Source organism: Symsagittifera roscoffensis, chromosome 10 (assembly GCF_963678635.1).
Source record: "Symsagittifera roscoffensis chromosome 10, txSymRosc1.1, whole genome shotgun sequence".
Lineage (NCBI taxonomy): Eukaryota > Metazoa > Xenacoelomorpha > Acoela > Convolutidae > Symsagittifera > Symsagittifera roscoffensis.
The window spans coordinates 45,282,055-45,304,353 of record NC_087071.1 but is presented as its reverse complement, the minus strand read 5'-3'; the positions used below and the strand labels follow the sequence as shown (position 1 = coordinate 45,304,353).

The following is a 22,299-nucleotide window of genomic DNA, read 5'->3' as shown; positions in this document are numbered from 1 at the left end:
TTTCGGACGTGTAACAGAAAAAGACTCAAAAGTTGCACAGCTTTTTCTACAGATCTTTTCTATAATTATTATAATTTTATATAATAATTTTGATCATATATAACATATAATTTATAATAATATATAATTTATCTGATTATAACTTTGTGCCGTCTGGTTGTTCTGTCCAGATTGAGATCTGCAACATGAGCCCGGATGCAGTGACGGGGGAGTCTGCGGCTGAACTGGCCAAGAAGAAGTGGGTCACCACAGTGGAGCACAAGGCATGGATCAAAGGCTCAACTGCAGGGGGGTGCAGGAACAATAAGGGTCAGTCATTCTATACTATTACGCATTAGACGATTGAGGGGGGTGTACTTAAGGAATTGTCGTTTTTACTATTTTGCGACACTCTAAAAGGACTTGGAAGTCTAAAGGTAATCTCTTTCAGTAATTTATGCCTGAATAACCATAACACTTTCTGCACGCCCCCAGAAAATTTAAAGCAATCAAACACAGTTTTGCCCGACAATATTCTCCGACAAGGTCTTTCTGTCTTATGCAAAACTTTGAAAGCGTCGCAGGATGTTTCGGCAAGCAAATAGTTTGTCAATTTAGCTTTCGAATGTGCTCGAAGATGCTTGAAAACCACAAAGGGTCCTATTAAAAATCTTTTGAAACTGCTGGACTACCAAACCTAAGCTTAGTGATAATATTAGTTTCACTGATTGAATGTTTTTCACAGAATAACCAATTTAATAATTTTCGTACAAGTTTTTTCTGACAGCCAGAAACAGACTATAAAGATCCTATTTGAGTAAAGTCACAAAGGCTTTTAAGTTAAAGTTAAAGTTTTACGAGTAAGGTCAGAAAAAAACCATATTCATTCACAAATTGTAGCTTTTATAATGTAGAAAGTTTCAGATTGTGGCTATAATTTGTACATTTCGAAACAAAATGTTCGAAATCCGATTTTCTAGTTTTTTTTTGGCATAACTCGTCTAGTGTCGCATTTCTAGCGGTTGAAAAAAATTGGATATAATTATGCCATATTTTTGATCCATTTAGCCAATTAGCTTGCGATCTTTTTTAGATACTTAGATTCTAAAAAAAACTGAGATACTAATAAAAAAAACGATCATTACAAGACCAAACTGTGCATTTTCTGAATTGTAAGCGGATTCCGCAACAGGCAAAAATTAGATTTGTCGCGAATTCCACAACATTGCTATTTTTCTTTGATCTTGTCTGCTGTTTTGGATTCCACGGACAAATGACTATAACATTATCTTACTCAAAATTGCTCCAAAAACTGGCAACTTTTCTTTTTATCCGCAATAAAATGTGTGGAATCCGGAACCAGTTTGTGGAATCCATGTGCAAATAATAATTTAAGTGTTTAGTAAACTTAAGTTGTCGCGGAATCCGCAACTGTAAGTGGATTCCGCAAATTGTAAGCGGAATCCGCAAATTGTAAGCAAAAATCACTTATATTTGCGGAATCCGCTTGCCTTTTGTGGAATCCGGAACAACTACCTATACTCGCTCGTTGCGAAATCCGCAACAAAATCAATGTGCCGGCAAAGTTTACGCTTGAGGTATGTGTACGCGGAATCCACCGAATTTTTGTAAGTTGGAATCCACTTACATTTTTGAACTTATTAAGGACTTTTCTCTGGAGTCTAGTAACATACAGACACAAAATTGTGCGCCTATCCAGTGCACAGTTTGGCCTCGTAATGATGATAATTATTCGCGTTCTGCTTTGCGTATATAATTTATTCTTTTTTCTTTTTTTAACATATTCAAAAACTTAAACGTTACTTGTAATCACGGGCAGATCTAGGATTTTCCCGAAGAGGGGCGGGTTTAAAAAAAGTTCAAAAAATTTGAGACACTAATTTTTAGGTCGAACAAGATGATTTTCCAAGCTCTCTCAAAGCACTAAACAGACCCTGTTTTGGCAAAAAAAATATTAAATTTTTCTGCGCTGCAGGCAATGTTTGAAAAAAACACGCCGATAAGGCGCTTTTAGTCACTTTTTAGACTAATTTCGAGCAAAAAATTGCGTTTTTTTTCCGGCGCGCGCTCCCCCTTAAAATTTAGTATATATCGGCGCCGAAGGCTCCTTCAGAAAAAAATTAGCGTACGTCACCAAAAATGGATATCTCAAAATAGTACAAAAGGGAACCTTTTGAGTTGGCAGGGCGTTGAATCCCTGAGTTAGCCCCCCTCCCCCAACCCTCGCCCTTAAATCCGCCCCTGCTTGTAATGCCTTTTTCTTCCACAGAAGCTATTTTTCCCACAAAAAAACCTTATCTCTAAAATTTTTGCTGGAAAAAAGCTATCATGAAAGGAAGCTATTGTGCAAGATCTTGATAGACATTTGTAAGATGCATTGTCTTTACAAGTTAACCATTCCTGACCTACTAGAGGAGACAGAAATAACGCAATTTGCACAAAAACGTATTTTAGACGTTTTTTTTTTTCAAAATTTTGACTGCTGCGCTAAACTTTTTGGTCAAAATAGGGTCGTTATAGCGTTCTGGGATGCCTGGAAAACCAATTTGGTCAACCAATTTTGTAAAAAAAAAAGAGAAAAAAATGTCAAAAAATTGAAAAAAAGATCGGAAATTTGTTCAAAAACCTTTCCCCCTCCCCTCCATGAGAAAATCCTAGATCCTCTCCTGCTTTCTGGCATTCTTTTCCTTCAACCACGGTCTATTGTGTCCATTGAGCTATGATTCAAAACTTCACAACGTTGTTTTAGTCTCAGATTACTTCACCACAGATCAATTGATTTCGGGAATAAATTGGATTAAAACAATCTCGGGATATGGCAGCAGGTTCACTCTTAAATGGTCTGTCTCAAAATTTGTCTTCCAATTTAATCCTTATGCCATAAGCTACTGATTGTATACATCTCTATCGCTTTAGTGACGGAATATCTGTTTTGACTGATACGAGCAGTCTTGTTTTTACTTTTGGAAAGTTTCGCCGATATTAATGTTTGTAGTCTATGTGAACTTATAAAGTCAAAACAAGACTGCTCGTATCAGTCAAAACAAATTTTGCGTCACTTTCTTCAAAAGCCGGATCAACAAGTTGCCGAGTTGAAGACAAATTACAGGACATATCAAGGGACATATATGGAGTTATCGAGCAGTAATCTGTCTGCGATTATAATAACTTAAGGATATGAAATCAGACTCAGTGATCTCAGTTTTTTTGTTTAGCGTACCTACAAGTTAAGTGAGCAATCAAACGAACACTGGTAGCCTAGAATAATGGCTAGAATTCAATTTACATGCGTGGAATTTAAAAAATTGTGAATTCGAGGCTTTGCTTATAGGTATATTTCAAAACATGTGTTTCGAGAAACCCTTTGATTTTTCGAGCTCTCCCAAATCACTAAAAAGAACCTGTTTCGGCCTTTTCAAAAATTTCTAAAAATCAACAGGCCAAAAAAAAGGCGTTTTAGGACTTTTCTCGACAGTTTTGACTCCTCGAAAATAGTATAAATTAGAAAACGCTCAGGGTCAGCAAGCCTTTTCGAAACTTTTAGGGTCAGCCAGCCAAAACAGAGGTCTTAAAAAAGTACCACAGGAGTCAAAAAGTAGCAAAATAAACAGGGGGTTGAATCCCTAAGGAAGGGAGGGGCGCGAGTTCCGTAAATCTGCTACTACCCTCAGTGCAAGAAGGATGCGACAATCCATTTGCTGCGAATTCCATTGCGCGTTGAGTCCATCGCATATTCGAAATCATATGTTCAACATGATGTAACAGATACACTGTTATACTTCAATGCGAAATGAAACATCTTCGTCAAATACTTAACAAGGGATAGTAAAACCGTTGAGGATAGTAAAACCAAGGGATAGGTCAACACATAACAGCTAGACAGATCTAGACTGATTGACAGGCAGGTACCAAATCACACTTAATTATAATATGAGAACTCTCAGAGATAACTAATAAATGAATAGCAACTAAATTGATTGACATGTAAATATGTAGCCCCTCACATTTCCGTACAGATGTAAAATTTAAATACATAGTAATTAAATTTAATATAGTAATTAACACCTGCCGCCGCACTAACATATCAACAACAAACTTTGAGTTTTAAGCTTATGGCCATCCCTCTCCCTGGGTAAAGAGTTTTGAAAGAGTTTAAGTTTAAAGTTCACTTGTTTCCTTCCCCTGGATGTTTTCCTTTCTTTTCCGCCCCTTGGATAATGTCTATCATGATTCCTCCCATTTTATCTACTGGCTTCCTTCTTCTGGTACTCTTTCTTGTTCCCGAGCTTTCACTTTGACTGCCCGATTCTTCTTCCTGACTACTATTCGCAAGGCATTCTCTGGCAACTAAGGTCGGTCTGTCCTGACTCCCCTTCCCTCGTTTCGCTTGTTTAGTGTTCGTTGCTTTAGGCTTCGCCCTTGTACCTGCTTCATGTTCTACTATTAAAGTTTTACTACTTGGGCCTTGTCCCGCCGCAATCGCCTCTTGTCTCGCCATAACTTCAACTGGTAGCCGAGCTGGTGTAATTTTGAGTGGCCGGTAATCTTCGCTATCTCAACTGTCCGACTGAAATGTGGCTACAGGTACTTGCCGTTTGGGTCTTGGCCACTTAGATTTCGGGCTCTCGATTGCCTCCTTCTTTGCACTCGATAACATTTCCTTGAGCGTGGCCGGCTTCCGTTTCTTTGGGGGAATAATCTTTGGCTTCACTGCCACTGCACTTTTCCTAAGAACAGATCCGTTTTTCAGCTTGAGTGCATGTTTAGACTCGGAGATTACATGAGATTTTAAGAGTTTATACCGGTTTAGGGTCCTGCTGGTGGTACGCTGATAAAGGTCGTCTCCACCTCCCCTCCCTTGGATTTTGGAGCCGCCTGCGTCTCTACTCCCTTGGATTTTCGGGTCAACCCCCGATGCCTCCCCTTGGCCTATTTCCATCTGCAGGTCGCTGTCCAGAATGAGCGGTGCCTTCCTTAGTGCCGGAGCATATGTCACGTCCGATCGTACATCCCAGTTTGAGTGCTGTGGAAATTCGATTGAGCTCATTTCAGGGTCACCTTCGTCTAAACACAAACACTTTTGTTTTAAGACGTTCTTCCAATTCAGATTTTTAAGGCTCGGTTTTTTCGTAAGGTTTCGTAACACGGTGTTCGCCTGCCGGCCGTGGTGAGCTTCAAAAAGTGTTAGTTTAGTCGTTGCTTTTTTGGAAAACCGTAACGCGCCTAATGCTTTATCGACCATAACTTCTAGAGACTTATGCTCTTTTTCAGATGCATAAGTGAGGACAAAATTCTTTAAACTTCCTATCGTTCTCTCCACTGAACCCGTACCCCGATGATCATTCACTGGGGAGTACACTAACTCAATGTCCTCGTTGTTACAGAATCTTTCAAATTTATTGGATGTAAAACATGATCCCTGATCGACGTGGATTTTCCGAGGTACGCCATGCTGAGTTATGTACTTATCGAGAAATTTTAAGACTTTATCTGAATTATTGCTTGTAGTAACCATCGCTGATGGCCACCTCGAAAAACGGTCCGTAGCAACTAAGACGTATTTTTTACTTTCATTTAAATAGCTTATTGGCCTCCAGAAATCCAACTGTATACATTCATTTGGTTCCCTTGTTTCACGGACCTTGCCCACGTCTCCCTTGGGTAACAACGTTTTTAGGTTCTTACCCGCGTCCGTGCACTGCTGACAGTACGTGGCCTTTGCTGCCAAACTCCGGTACATGTAGGGGTACCAAACATCACAAGCTGTTTAAAACATGTTCCGTTTTCCATGATGATACTAGTGTATTCTTGATTCAATTGGGACTTGTAACGGCAAGGAAATGACCAGCCGTCCGTCTAGCCAAACACAATCATGTCGTAGTGACAAGTCGTTTGCGTATTGGGCCCAGTATTTTCCAATCTTCAGTAGCTCCTCCCTTAAAATAACCCTCTTCTCCAATGTTTCCTTGACTCGTAGTAAATTCACATCCGCTGGTATGTTAGAGGCAACAAATTACAAATTAAAAGGTTCTGGTAACGCTTGGGATTTCTTAAGAACTTTGCAATCACGCAGAATGATGGACATAACTTGCTGATTAGGGTTAACAGTAGGAAAAAGCTCGCCCGGAAACTTCGAAGGAATAGAAAGTACTGTGTTAATCTTTGAATCTCGTGTGTTCTTCGTAATGGCAACAATCTCTGGGTTAATAACAGTTATTTCATCACTACTTAGGAGGTTTTCAACTAATCTAAGTGGAGAGTTGGTTTGCGAATGTAATCTATTTGGAGAGTTAGTTTGAGAATTAGTTTGAGAAGTTACTTTATTTACACGTCCATTTTATTTAAATTCTTTAGTTTAGGCTGATTTAACCTTCTTCCAAGGGAACGATATATAGAGCACACTGAATGTCCCTTGGATTTCGTTGACGTAGGCAGTATGCAAATTGCTCGCTTCCTATTGGTCGATGTCTTCACACATGACTTTCCGCCCTCAACCGTCGTTGATTGTAAGCATGCTTTCTGTGCTCGATTCTGATTGGATGAGAACTGTCTAGACTGTTTAGAACCAGTTCTTTTATTAGCCTGATGATTTCATTCACCAAGGGATTTTAAATTGTTTGTAAAACCAAGGGATTTTCGAATTGAAGCAATTTTTGCAACGATGAACAAGTTATCATACTGACTTATCGGTTTAGGAGGTTCGCTATGGTGTCTTGAAAAATAACCCGCTAGTCCGATTTTTGCGCCCGGTTTGTGTTCTATTACAAAATCAAATGGAATAAGTCTGTCTAGCCAACGTGTCAATCTTGAAAATAGAGTTTTGTTTTTCTTCGTATTCCCGTTAAGTAATGAAAAAAGGGCCTTATGGTCCGTGATAACTGCAAAAGATCTTCTCAAAATGTAGTTTCTGAAATATTCGGCCCCCTATACCACTGCCAGCATTTCGAGCTCGTTTGTGGAATATTTTTTCTCGGCTGCGTTTAAGAACCGCGATGCGAATGAGATTCGGCGCCACCCTTCTGTACCCAACTGCTCCAAAACTGCTCCAAGGCCATTATGGCTTGCATCGCAGACAACTCTAATGTCTTTATGAATATCAAAATGTTTTAGTTCAACAATGTTTGCGACCCCCAATTTAATGCTTTGAAAGGCATTTTCACATTCCGTGGTCCAGTTATATTCATTCTTCTTGCTGAGAAGTGGCCTTAAGGGAGCTGGCATTTCAGCTATAGCTGGTAAATATTTATGCAGGCTGTGAATTGAGCCCATAAATGATTTCAATTGAGTAACTATTTTAGGATTCGTTAATGCGTCAATTGGCGATGTCTTATGTTTAAGAGGCGTTACCCCCGTTTCAGTTATACGATGACCGAGCCACTCACATTCTCGTTTCGCAAACTCGCATTTTGGTAATTTTAACGAGATGTTTTTGCGATTTAATTTCCTGGGTATCTTTTCAACCGAGCAGATGTGTTCCACTTCCGTTCCCTTGGTTGTTACCAAAATATCATCAATAAACGCGTTCGCTTGTGGGTATTCGTTCAAAATTGAGTCCATCACCCGATGCACGTTAAACCGTAAAATCCTGTTCGAAATCGGTAAGTTCCTGTCGATCGTCCGCCCACCAAAGAAAAATTGCAATGTACGCTTGTTTCCTCACTAAGTGGTAGTTGCCCATACGCGTACGTTAGATCCATTGTGGTAAAATACACTTCCCCTTGTTTTTTCTCGGAAATAAGTTGTCCTATTGTATCTCTACAATTTCTTCTATGTTTGGCATTTGGTATTTGTTTTTATGAACTTGTTTATTAAGTTCTCGAGATTCCAACGCTAATTTCACGGACCCGTCTTTTTTTACGGTGATGACGATCGGAGAAGCAAAATATCGATCCGAACATTCTTTCAACTTTTCTATATGTCCCTGAGTTAGTAGCTTATCAATCTTTTTGTCCACCTTTTCTTGGAGCGTTACCGGCACTCTCCGTCCCTTCTGCTGCACTGGTACAAGATTTTTGAAAAATTCCTCTTCTCATCCTCCGATTCTCCAACGTACTCCTTCTCACATGAACTGTCTTCCGTCCCCTAGATGTTCATCACTGCCCCCATGCATCAAATGGAGTCCGAGTTTCCCCATCAAGTCACGTCCCACGATTGATGGTCTGGTCCCTCCAATAACTCGGACTTCTGCTTTCGTCTTCCAGCCGTTGGACGCCAATTCAAGCTACATTCGTCCTAACATTTTGATCCGATTGTTGCTGTAGTCCCAAAATTCGTCGTCTTCAATGTCATCTTGTTTCAAATTGATTCCCGCTCGTCCCACTGTTTTCCTCAAGTCATCCAGTGTTAATATGGAAATTAGCGATCCACTGTCGATCCAGATGTTCATTGGGTGTCCATTAAGATATATTTTAGGTCCGGCAACTTTCAATAGTGTCTCTTTCTTACGTCTAATGGCCATAACCATGTAGTCGTCTGAACTCTCCGATGACCAACTGTAGTGTTCTCGTTTAACAAAACCTACTGAATTGGCCGCAACTTGTGACCCAACGTCATCCGAGGGAATATCCTCTTCATCAAATGGCTCATCCCCTTGGATTAATCCAACTGGCTGTGTCCCCTCCGTGACTGTCGTTTTCCCCGACAAGTTCTCTCAAAGTGCCCGACCTTTTTGCAAAAGTTGCATGTGACGGCGGCTCTTGCTGGGCATCGCTATCGGTGTTCTGGAGTGAAGTTTGGCTGATCGCAATTGTAACATCTCCGTTCTGTCATTCGCTCTTGTGTTCGACCCCCCCCCCGATTTGGGTATTGGCCCCATCCCCTTGGCATTCCTCGTCCCCTGGATCCACGAATATTGCTGATTGGTTCGGTTTTGATCTGCAAAGAACCCCCTGGCGATGGATAGGCCGTTCCCGTGGAGCCAGATGCGACGCCCTTGTAGGTCTTGGCGTACTTGTCTCCTCTTTCATACGACATTGCGATTCTTAATGCTTCCTCCGGAGTCTTAGTTTACCGACACAGCTCGTTCTGCGCGTCTCTGTTCCTCATATTGAATATAAATATGTCTCTCACCATTTTCCGCTCTTGGGTACCCAAATTGCATCTCGCCGCCATTCCGCTGAGTTCTGCATAGAACGATTCCAAACTTTCTCCCTCCTTTTGTTTCCTGGACAACATCTGGTGCATCTCATACGTCTCATTTCGCTCCTTTTGGAAAAGGGCCACACAGGTATCCAAAAATCTCGGGTATCGTATTGTTTCCATATTCAAGTGTGGATGCTGATTATGCAAGGCCCGCTGTCCCTCGTGTCCCAAACAGAAGTACAGATTCGATATCAATGTACGTTCACCTTCTTCCCTTGGTTTGCCACCAATTTCTCCCAGGTCATTGATCTGCGCTTCAGTTAATGTTGACGGAAATAAAATTGCGACGCAACTAATCCATGTTTCGCCACCATTGCCCAATGAAATCTCTGCTTCCAATGCTCCCATAAGAGTTGTGGTTCCGCCTGATTCGGAGGCCAGAATGCCACAATTCCAAGGGGGTTTTTTCCCCCACCATCTGTTGACCGGGCCATAACAAGGGATAGTTAAACCGTTCCTGTTAAGTGTTAATTCAACTGATTTCTAGTTCGCATAAATAAGACACTGAACTAGAGGTCAACACATAACAGCCGGTAATTTTGAGTGGCCGGTAATCTTCGCTATCTCAACTGTCCGACTGAAATGTGGCTACAGGTACTTGCCGTTTGGGTCTTGGCCACTTAGATTTCGGGCTCTCGATTGCCTCCTTCTTTGCACTCGATAACATTTCCTTGAGCGTGGCCGGCTTCCGTTTCTTTGGGGGAATAATCTTTGGCTTCACTGCCACTGCACTTTTCCTAAGAACAGATCCGTTTTTCAGCTTGAGTGCATGTTTAGACTCGGAGATTACATGAGATTTTAAGAGTTTATACCGGTTTAGGGTCCTGCTGGTGGTACGCTGATAAAGGTCGTCTCCACCTCCCCTCCCTTGGATTTTGGAGCCGCCTGCGTCTCTACTCCCTTGGATTTTCGGGTCAACCCCCGATGCCTCCCCTTGGCCTATTTCCATCTGCAGGTCGCTGTCCAGAATGAGCGGTGCCTTCCTTAGTGCCGGAGCATATGTCAAGTCCGATCGTACATCCCAGTTTGAGTGCTGTGGAAATTCGATTGAGCTCATTTCAGGGTCACCTTCGTCTAAACACAAACACTTTTGTTTTAAGACGTTCTTCCAATTCAGATTTTTAAGGCTCGGTTTTTTCGTAAGGTTTCGTAACACGGTGTTCGCCTGCCGGCCGTGGTGAGCTTTAAAAAGTGTTAGTTTAGTCGTTGCTTTTTTGGAAAACCGTAACGCGCCTAATGCTTTATCGACCATAACTTCTAGAGACTTATGCTCTTTTTCAGATGCATAAGTGAGGACAAAATTCTTTAAACTTCCTATCGTTCTCTCCACTGAACCCGTACCCCGATGATCATTCACTGGGGAGTACACTAACTCAATGTCCTCGTTGTTACAGAATCTTTCAAATTTATTGGATGTAAAACATGATCCCTGATCGACGTGGATTTTCCGAGGTACGCCATGCTGAGTTATGTACTTATCGAGAAATTTTAAGACTTTATCTGAAGTTTTGGTTGTAGTAACCATCGCTGATGGCCACCTCGAAAAACGGTCCGTAGCAACTAAGACGTATTTTTTACTTTCATTTAAATAGCTTATTGGCCTCCAGAAATCCAACTGTATACATTCATTTGGTTCCCTTGTTTCACGGACCTTGCCCACGTCTCCCTTGGGTAACAACGTTTTTAGGTTCTTACCCGCGTCCGTGCACTGCTGACAGTACGTGACCTTTGCTGCCAAACTCCGGTACATGTAGGGGTACCAAACATCACAAGCTGTTTAAAACATGTTCCGTTTTCCATGATGGTACTAGTGTATTCTTGATTCAATTGGGACTTGTAACGGCAAGGAAATGACCAGCCGTCCGTCTAGCCAAACACAATCATGTCGTAGTGACAAGTCGTTTGCGTATTGGGCCCAGTATTTTCCAATCTTCAGTAGCTCCTCCCTTAAAATAACCCTCTTCTCCAATGTTTCCTTGACTCGTAGTAAATTCACATCCGCTGGTATGTTAGAGGCAACAAATTACAAATTAAAAGGTTCTGGTAACGCTTGGGATTTCTTAAGAACTTTGCAATCACGCAGAATGATGGACATAACTTGCTGATTAGGGTTAACAGTAGGAAAAAGCTCGCCCGGAAACTTCGAAGGAATAGAAAGTACTGTGTTAATCTTTGAATCTCGTGTGTTCTTCGTAATGGCAACAATCTCTGGGTTAATAACAGTTATTTCATCACTACTTAGGAGGTTTTCAACTAATCTAAGTGGAGAGTTGGTTTGCGAATGTAATCTATTTGGATAGTTAGTTTGAGAATTAGTTTGAGAAGTTATTTTATTTACACGTCCATTTCATTTAAATTCTTTAGTTTAGGCTGATTTAACCTTCTTCCAAGGGAACGATATATAGAGCACACTGAATGTCCCTTGGATTTCGTTGACGTAGGCAGTATGCAAATTGCTCGCTTCCTATTGGTCGATGTCTTCACACATGACTTTCCGCCCTCAACCGTCGTTGATTGTAAGCATGTTTTCTGTGCTCGATTCTGATTGGATGAGAACTGTCTAGACTGTTTAGAACCAGTTCTTTTATTAGCCTGATGATTTCGTTCACCAAGGGATTTTAAATTGTTTGTAAAACCAAGGGATTTTCGAATTGAAGCAATTTTTGCAACGGTGAACAAGTTATCATACTGACTTATCGGTTTAGGAGGTTCGCTATGGTGTCTTGAAAAATAACCCGCTAGTCCGATTTTTGCGCCCGGTACGTGTTCTATTACAAAGTCAAATGGAATAAGTCTGTCTAGCCAACGTGTCAATCTTGAAAATAGAGTTTTGTTTTTCTTTGTATTCCCGTTAAGTAATGAAATAAGGGCCTTATGGTCCGTGATAACTGCAAAAGATCTTCTCAAAATGTAGTTTCTGAAATATTCGGCCCCCTATACCACTGCCAGCATTTCGAGCTCGTTTGTGGAATATTTTTTCTCGGCTGCGTTTAAGAACCGCGATGCGAATGAGATTCGGCGCCACCCTTCTGTACCCAACTGCTCCAAAACTGCTCCAAGGCCATTATGGCTTGCATCGCAGACAACTCTAATGTCTTTATGACTTTCAAAATGTTTTAGTTCAACAATGTTTGCGACCCCCAATTTAATGCTTTGAAAGGCATTTTCACATTCCGTGGTCCAGTTATATTCATTCTTCTTGCTGAGAAGTGGCCTTAAGGGAGCTGGCATTTCAGCTATAGCTGGTAAATATTTATGCAGGCTGTGAATTGAGCCCATAAATGATTTCAGTTGAGTAACTATTTTAGGATTCGTTAATGCGTCAATTGGCGATGTCTTATGTTTAAGAGGCGTTACCCCCGTTTCAGTTATACGATGACCGAGCCACTCACATTCTCGTTTCGCAAACTCGCATTTTGGTAATTTTAACGAGATGTTTTTGCGATTTAATTTCCTGGGTATCTTTTCAACCGAGCAGATGTGTTCCACTTCCGTTCCCTTGGTTGTTACCAAAATATCATCAATAAACGCGTTCGCTTGTGGGTATTCGTTCAAAATTGAGTCCATCACCCGATGCACGTTAAACCGTAAAATCCTGTTCGAAATCGGTATGTTCCTGTCGATCGTCCGCCCACCAAAGAAAAATTGCAATGTACGCTTGTTTCCTCACTAAGTGGTAGCTGCCCATACGCGTACGTTAGATCCATTGTGGTAAAATACACTTCCCCTTGTTTTTTCTAGGAAATAAGTTGTCCTATTGTATCTCTACAATTTCTTCTATGTTTGGCATTTGGTATTTGTTTTTATGAACTTGTTTATTAAGTTCTCGAGATTCCAACGCTAATTTCACGGACCCGTCTTTTTTTACGGTGATGACGATCGGAGAAGCAAAATATCGATCCGAACATTCTTTCAACTTTTCTATATGTCCCTGAGTTAGTAGCTTATCAATCTTTTTGTCCACCTTTTCTTGGAGCGTTACCGGCACTCTCCGTCCCTTCTGCTGCACTGGTACAAGATTTTTGAAAAATTTCTCTTCTCATCCTCCGATTCTCCAACGTACTCCTTCTCACATGAACTGTCTTCCGTCCCCTAGATGTTCATCACTGCCCCCATGCATCAAATGGAGTCCGAGTTTCCCCATCAAGTCACGTCCCACGATTGATGGTCTGGTCCCTCCAATAACTCGGACTTCTGCTTTCGTCTTCCAGCCGTTGGACGCCAATTCAAGCTACATTCGTCCTAACATTTTGATCCGATTGTTGCTGTAGTCCCAAAATTCGTCGTCTTCAATGTCATCTTGTTTCAAATTGATTCCCGCTCGTCCCACTGTTTTCCTCAAGTCATCCAGTGTTAATATGGAAATTAGCGATCCACTGTCGATCCAGATGTTCATTGGGTGTCCATTAAGATATATTTTAGGTCCGGCAACTTTCAATAGTGTCTCTTTCTTACGTCTAATGGCCATAACCATGTAGTCGTCTGAACTCTCCGATGACCAACTGTGGTGTTCTCGTTTAACAAAACCTACTGAATTGGCCGCAACTTGTGACCCAACGTCATCCGAGGGAATATCCTCTTCATCAAATGGCTCATCCCCTTGGATTAATCCAACTGGCTGTGTCCCCTCCGTGACTGTCGTTTTCCCCGACAAGTTCTCTCAAAGTGCCCGACCTTTTTGCAAAAGTTGCATGTGACGGCGGCTCTTGCTGGGCATCGCTGTCGGTGTTCTGGAGTGAAGTTTGGCTGATCGCAATTGTAACATCTTCGTTCTGGCATTCGCTCTTGTGTTCGACCCCCCCCCCCCCCCCGATTTGGGTATTGGCCCCATCCCCTTGGCATTCCTCGTCCCCTGGATCCACGAATATTGCTGATTGGTTCGGTTTTGATCTGCAAAGAACCCCCTGGCGATGGATAGGCCGTTCCCGTGGAGCCAGATGCGACGCCCTTGTAGGTCTTGGCGTACTTGTCTCCTCTTTCATACGACATTGCGATTCTTAATGCTTCCTCCGGAGTCTTAGTTTACCGACACAGCTCGTTCTGCGCGTCTCTGTTCCTCATATTGAATATAAATATGTCTCTCACCATTTTCCGCTCTTGGGTACCCAAATTGCATCTCGCCGCCATTCCGCTGAGTTCTGCATAGAACGATTCCAAACTTTCTCCCTCCTTTTGTTTCCTGGACAACATCTGGTGCATCTCATACGTCTCATTTCGCTCCTTTTGGAAAAGGGCCACACAGGTATCCAAAAATCTCGGGTATCGTATTGTTTCCATATTCAAGTGTGGATGCTGATTATGCAAGGCCCGCTGTCCCTCGTGTCCCAAACAGAGGTACAGATTCGATATCAATGTACGTTCACCTTCTTCCCTTGGTTTGCCACCAATTTCTCCCAGGTCATTGATCTGCGCTTCAGTTAATGTTGACGGAAATAAAATTGCGACGCAACTAATCCATGTTTCGCCACCATTGCCCAATGAAATCTCTGCTTCCAATGCTCCCATAAGAGTTGTGGTTCCGCCTGATTCGGAGGCCAGAATGCCACAATTCCAAGGGGGTTTTTCCCCCACCATCTGTTGACCGGGCCATAACAAGGGATAGTTAAACCGTTCCTGTTAAGTGTTAATTCAACTGATTTCTAGTTCGCATAAATAAGACACTGAACTAGAGGTCAACACATAACAGCTAGACAGATCTAGACTGATTGACAGGCAGGTACCAAATCATACTTAATTATAATATGAGAACTCTCAGAGATAAGTAATAAACGGATAGCAACTAAATTGATTGACATGTAAATATGTAGCCCCTCACACACTTTCAGTTAGATTCAATTTCATATGTTCGGTGAAGTATAGTACATACTTATTATTCACATTGTTTGAAATAAATTATGACTCTGTTTAGAAACGTTCCACAAGAACCCCCAGGTGTTTGTGCGTCTGGATGAGGCAGATGATGACGACAAAGATGAAGGCTGCACTCTGATAGTTGCCCTGTACCAGAAGGGTACTAGAACTGGACGCAGTCTGGGCAAGAAGCCGCTCACTATCGGATTCGCCATCTACGAGGCAAGTTCTGAATACAACTTAATACTCTTCTCTAAAGGGGGCTATTCTCATGCGCGAAGGACCGAATGAGCGAAAAACTCGTGAGCGAAAGACCGAAAACAAAATTAGCCGAAAGTCAAAATTTAAAAAGAAGCTATTGCCATTCAATTAAAATGAACTAAATGAAGCAATACTTTGCTTCTTTCATACCGAAACCCTTGAAATATAAAAATTGTTCCAAATCGGCGGCGGTCAATGACAATTTGAAAATTTTGCATATTTCTGCCCTTTTATATTCGGCGAATATCAATATTCAGTCCCTGGAAATGTTTACTTTCTTTCCAAATTTTAGATTACTGAAATCTGATTTGCTGATTTTTGTTTTCGCGCATTCGGTCCTTCGCGTATGAGGGATTCCACCTTCTCTAAAAGTATCCTGAAAACACCGATAATTTTTTTAAAAATGCTAAATGATAATGCAAAATGTTCGTGGCCGATAATTTTAGTCTAAAATGGTCACAACATTAGTTTTGCCATCTACGAGACGCAAGCTCTAAAAATTACTATTTTACTAAAAAATATATATAAGTTTCTATCAAGCTTGGGATAAATTTGAGGGAAAAACTTCGTAACAATTTGATTTTGCAATCTACGATACAAGTGTACTTCTAAAAGAAAAGTGACAAATCGTAGACTTTAAAAAGGGAAACTGAAATTAGATCTCGGAGGAGTACAAGAAGAAGAGTGGGTACGTGGCAGGCACTGACCTCGAGAAGAAGTTCTTCCTCACCCGCAAGATGACAGAGAAGAGTCCCTCCTACATCAACAGCAGAGAGGTACCCAACAGTACCCAAATAGAGAGGGACTGGGGGGGGGGGGGTCCAAATTGTCCGCCGTTTGGTAGTTTTTTTGGCATCCGTTTTTGGTCAGCCAATATTAAAACAGTTGGAAAAAGCTCTTTCGGGGCCAAAACACACAATTAAAAAAATGAAAAACAAAACGAGGTTTAACGGTAAAAATTTTAAAAAGTATTCCCAAAAACGGACTGTCAAAGTAGGCTCTTCACAGTGTTCTCGAAGATCGGATAACCAACCTACTCGACCTAGAAAGAAGCCGACCAAAATTTTCAGCCCTTTTTTTCTATAACCCAATAATACGCTCCCGAGGAATTTTAAGATCCACATCCAGCTTTTTTGCTGATGCAAATCCCAGAAAAATGTTTTTTTTTTAACATTTGGACAAAAAGTTGATCAATATCTTCAATAATTTTAAAAAAAAATCATTATTTTAAATTGCATCTATTAATATTAGTGGTAAGACTTTTTTGCATCTTTTTGTCTTTTTGTCTCTTTGTCTGTAGATTGTGGGCAGATACAAGCTGAAGCCTGGCGATTACGTCATCGTGCCATCAACTTTCGAAGCGAATGAACAGGGAAACTTCATGTTGAGAATTTACACGGAGAAGAAGATTGAATCACAGTTTGTACACTAATTGAATAAAAAAGAGCAAAGATTTCCAGAACAAAAAAATGTCCCTTAGCTTTTTAAAAGTAGGTTTTTAAACACTTACCAAGAACGCAAGAAAGTATCCAAGTTGGCAAGGTCTTGCACAACTTTGGCAAAGTTCTCCGAGCTCGATATTTGTGGGCTTCGTGAAAAATTCAAATTCAAATATTACAAGAATACACCCTAAAGAATTCAAATTAGAATTTCAAGGCTAAAATTCAAGAATACACCCTCAAGATTTCAAATTATAATTTCAAGGCTAATTTCGAAAAAATCAAATTTTCGATATTCTTCCTGACTTTATTTAGGTTTATTTAAATGAAGTTTGAATTTACCAGCTTCAATAAATCATCAACTAAAATCTATTATAATTGCCTGGATGGTGACCCAAAGAGAGTTTCATCTCATCAAATACAGGTACCTCTCCTTTAAAAACTACAATAAGAAGACAATTTCCCACCAGTTTAACATGTATATTTTAAGAACAGTAGTTGAAACCCCTAATTTTAGAATATATTTAGTTTTCTTTTGAATTTTAAATTTTAAAATTTTTTAGAGCTTTGGACCAGCCGACGGACTACAAACCAACTACAAAGGTAAAAAAAACAAAATTTTAATTTATTTCGAATCCATTGGCCATAATTTTGTTTAATTTATAAAAAGACTTTATCATCAAATGGTCAATTTAGCTATCGGGAAATGAGACTTTGAAGGTAAAAATCAATTGTCTTTTTAGGATATGGGATAGCTTTCTGTTCGGTTACTGGGCATTAAAATCTGTACAAACTCATTTAGTTCACTTTTCCTTTTTGTTTGGCTATAGGAATACGCTGGCGAAGTGAAAAAAAATGAGTGTTACAGTGAATACAAAAACACTATTATGGCTCTTCTAAGTTTTAAAGTTCAGGTTCTATTAAGTTATAGCTATCTACCCTGAAATTTATAAAAACCCATAAAATTAAAATGACAACAGTGTTCTGATGGGTCTAATAATTTTGGTTACTAGGTTTGTCTAATATCATACGAGGGCTATATCATTACAAAGTCAAGTTCTGGAAATGTTAGAGCAGAGAATTGTGCATTTAGTTTAACTGGAATTCACAGACAAGTCATTAGCATGAAAAAGAAGATTTCCTGGAAAAAACTGCGAGCTTCATTATTTTATGCCCGTTATGTGAATTTCGACGGCCTATTAAGTATAAGCGAAACATGAAGCAATTTCAAACTACCTAAAAATAATTGGATTCTGTCATTTTTTTTTCATTCCAATTTTTGCTATTGAATCTTAAACGAAACATGAAGCAGTTCAAAACTACCTAAAAGCTAGGCAATTCTGTCATTTTCTTTCCATTCCAAGTTTTTTAATTCGATTCAAATTATTCGATAAAGTTAGAGTCATAGACCATGTACGGTAAGAACAATTAGGGGCTACCCTGGTTGACCTCCATACACCGAAAATGCTTATCATAAAATTCCCATATATGGAAACTTTATGACTAACAAATTTTTTCAACCGCAAATCAATTTTTGTACGCAAACAATCATTTTCTAAAAAAAAAAATTTTTGCATGCAAAACTTTACTTTTTGTGTGCATAACGTAGTCCTGGATGCACTAATGTTTTTTTGTCCTTTTCGCTTAATTATTTTTTTTTCAAAAACGCTGAAAACTCCTATTTCCTTTGCATGGCATGTTTATGTATGCCTTAATCAATGTCTGGTAATTTAAACATTCAAATTTTCAAAAAAATCTTCATTGAAAAATTTTGCCAAATTTTAAAAGTTTGTTACTTTCGTTATATCATTTGTGAAAGACAGCTCTAAGACAGTTCAGGTCGTTTTCTATGCATTGTAAATAAATTATTGTCCAAACTTTGGTGCTTTCAGTAAACCATGGTCTTTGTCACTTGTGTTCGATTACAAACATAACCCAATTTTTTTCAAAAATTGAATTTTGAAACAAAAAATCAACTTTTTGGTTTATGGGAAAAACTTCTATCATACAATTCTCATATATGGAAAAACGCTTGTCATAGAGATTTCATACAATTTTCTCTACGTATGGAATTGTATGAAATTGTATGACAAGAAGTTTCTCTTATATGGAAATTGTATGATAAGAAGTTTTGGTCGACCCGGGTAGTTAGAATCAATTTTAACAAAAGTGAAAAAAACAGTGCAGACGTTCAGAGCACGGACTTAACTACTGTCGGTTGAAGCTAATGATAGATTTTGAAACATTGGCTAATCTAACTCATGGGTCTAGGCTGTTTAATTAAAAGAAATATGGGTTAGATGTCGAAAACTTTCAAAATAATTGAAAAGTTAACCTGAAATGGATGCTAATTTAAACAAAACTTCCCATGAATTTTTCAGTATTTGAGAGAAACAACATTAATGAAGGTCAATGATGCTAAGATGCTATGAATACAAAACTTCTTATATATTTTTCAGCCCCTGAGAGAAACAACTGTAATGAAGGTTAATGAAACGTGTTCAGTTCTTTTTTTTTTCAATTTGAGTTTTTTTTGTACAGTTTAACGCGAACTAATTTTGCAGCTATGCGCATGATTTTTATTTAAATTTTTCCAAATTACAAATAAACTTTTCTTTCTGGATTTCAATAAATGATTGAGTTGAAGCTAAACCTAAAATACCCGTGCTAAATTCATTTAGGAAAAAAGGTCGAAAATGATGGAAAAAAAATTGTACGAAACTCTTATAAAAGTTTTGTTTTTGCAATTTATTTTATCCAAACCTTTTTTTGGACTTTGCTATTCAATTTTTGAGTTCGACAAAGCTGCAAGTGATGCGGTGCACAAAACTTTGAAGACATCCGAAAAGTTTGAGATAAAACAAGCGGAATAAACTAACTTCCGGGTTGACCGAAAATACAAGTCATAAAATTTTCAAATGTGGAAAAATGCTAGTCATACACTTTTCATGCAATTTCATAAGTACAGAAAATTGCAAGAAAGGTCTATCGTTAATCATTTTTCATATATGGAAATTGTATGACTAAATTATTAAAGCATTTTCCCTTAAACCAAATGCCGAACAAATATGACAAAGAACTTGGTGACTCAAAAGTAGAGTCCGAACACAAATGACAAAAACCTTGGTTACTCAAAATTAGAGTCGGCTTAGGTCTGACCCTCTCGCAACTCGAATGTTTTGGAAATGGCCTGAATTGTCTTACATTTGTCTCACACAAATGATATAAGGAAAGTATCAAACTTTTAACTTTTGTGAAAAGTTTTCGAAAATGAGTTCAATTTTTTTTATTTGATCAAGCATCGATCAAGGCATGAAAAGTGTGTCAAGCAAAGTAAATAGGCGTTTCAAGCGTTTTGAAACATTTTATTCAGAGAAACGGAAAAAAGTTCATTTTTTGTGTTTCCAAAATTTAAAAAAAAAACAAATTGGGGCAATTCTGAAACTATTCCAAAAAAATTTTGCTGTCGCCGTCAAAAAATTGCTAGTCATAGAGTTTCCACAAATTTTATGATTAACATGACGATACATCTACTTATATGCACCGATTATTTGCATCGAATTTTATTTATGACAATACACCGACTTATATGCCAAAACAAGAAAAAATTCTTCTAAATTTCGATGACTCAATGTGAGCAAAATGCAAAAAAATTGTATGTTTAGTAATTTTTTGATAAATTTAGTTCATGGAGTTTTATGACTAGCCTTTTCGGTCCATGGAGGTCAACCCGTGTTAACAGTATTACAGGTAGAATTCGAACGGAAACCAGCTATTATTACAACTAATTAATTGAAGTTGTCAAACCAATGGGTGCAATCCCTGATAGGGGAAAAACGAATAGGCGAAACTAAAAGTCAGCCAATAAGATTCCAGTATTATTAAGCTTGAAAAGAAAGCATGAAAATCTCAAATAAAGTAAACATTTCCAGGGACTTGATATTAGTTTTGGCCGAATATATTAAAACGGCAGATATCTGCAACTTTTTCAAATTGTCACTGTCAGCCGGCAAATTGGAACAACTTTTTCAAAGGTTTCGCTATTAAGAAGCCAAATATTGCTTCATTTAGTTCCTCTTAATTGAACTGCAATTGATTCATTTTGAAAATTGACTTTCGACTTTGTTTGTTTTCGTTCCTTCACCCATTCGGTCCTTAGACCGTGAAAATATCCCCGAATCAATGACTTGGCTGATTGGCAATAACTTCGGCGTAATGATGATGATGACATCACAAATGCTGTTTCGTAAATCACGTCATATTTTTTTTATAAAACCATCTTTTTTAGATTTTAATTTCAAATTATCTTTTAGCTAAGATCTAAATTTCAAATTTAATATGAGCCAGTATATTCTGCAACGAATCGTCAAAATTGCGTTGAACAGACCCAATTATGTGCTGCTCGGCTTCGAGCTTCGACTAAAGTGAGCAGAATTTCATAGATCGACCAGTCTCCTTTCCATGTAGAAAAAAAAGAAAAGTGTTATAGTAGAAACCATCGAATCATTTTCTTCTGTCAATTATTCTACCTACCATCAACATATTATGCAGCTGTCCCACTTGATAACAGTTTGGTCTTTTAATGGATAAAAAAGCCTTCAAAAAGGTGTAAAAAATTGGCTCAAACGAATCGCTTGCAGTAGCTATAAAAAAAACGTTTGAGCATAGCTCGTTTCACTTTGTGATTTTCTGTTTTTTTGTGTGTTGCTAGCTTGAAAGTTCATTCAATATTTGAGCTACTAAGTTTGTTTCAATAAAATAAACTAAGAGATACATCACTGTAATCAACGGTTATACCGAAAATTGTATAATTAACTGAAGGTAGTTTTGTACAAAAAAATAAAATTTATGTTTCAGCCAACAGCGTGCTGAAAGGACTAAAATTGCATCTTTAGTTTTCAAAAAAGCTCATAAAAAATAAGACCAAACAATAGGCTAGGAAAAATGTTTACAAAACACCCCCTCGTCCACATCAAATAATTCATGCGGACGCCACTGCTTCCAGCGGAGTGTGGTCAAAAATAGACATCGTAAGCCAATCAGAATCAAGATTAGAAAGCAAACGTACAAATTCTTTTATTTTCTCAATTCTGATTGGCTAACGAGGTGTATATCTGTTGATTTGTCCACATTTTGCTATATAACAGCTTCCAGCTTTCCCATATTTTAGTTTAATTAACTTTTTTAGCCTCTGACCTCGACTGAGAAGGGACAATACGATGATTTGAAGAAGAAGTTCGCTCAAATTGCAGGAGAGGCAAGTCAATCCCCCCAACAGCCCCACAAGTGACCCCCTCCCGTGCCCAAAGGGGAGAAAATGTTTCAGAAAGTTGTTGTTCTTGAAACTTTTATAAAAACTTCATAAAAACTAGTGTATAGTGTTACCTAAGATCTGATTCTATGTTTTTTTGCTGACAAGTCGATTGCAAAAAAATGCCACCAATTGAAAACTTCTGAGCTGTCCAAAACTGTCCAATTTCACACATTTAGTGTAAAGCTTTTGAATGATATTTTTTTCTGCCATTCTCCTGTGAAGGTTTTTTTTTACTTTTGTTGTAAATTATTAAATTCATGGTTTTATAAAGAAGGTAACAATTTTTAAATAACT

The 22,299-nt window shown here is 39.0% G+C and overlaps 1 protein-coding gene across 2 annotated transcripts in view; it reads left to right on the top strand.

The window, feature by feature from the left end:
• Window positions 1-22,299, top strand: part of LOC134855621 (calpain-B-like) — a 51,348-nt gene that overhangs the window by 23,094 nt on the left and 5,955 nt on the right. Inside the window, exons 9-15 of one of the 2 annotated variants that reach the window (XM_063872162.1) lie at window positions 171-309; window positions 15,050-15,213; window positions 15,912-16,028; window positions 16,553-16,671; window positions 17,255-17,294; window positions 17,388-17,411; window positions 21,880-21,948. In XM_063872162.1, coding sequence (XP_063728232.1) covers window positions 171-309; window positions 15,050-15,213; window positions 15,912-16,028; window positions 16,553-16,671; window positions 17,255-17,294; window positions 17,388-17,411; window positions 21,880-21,948 — 672 coding nt within the window. The remainder of the gene's footprint in view (window positions 1-170; window positions 310-15,049; window positions 15,214-15,911; window positions 16,029-16,552; window positions 16,672-17,254; window positions 17,295-17,387; window positions 17,412-21,879; window positions 21,949-22,299) is intronic. The other variant, XM_063872163.1, reaches the window with a different exon arrangement.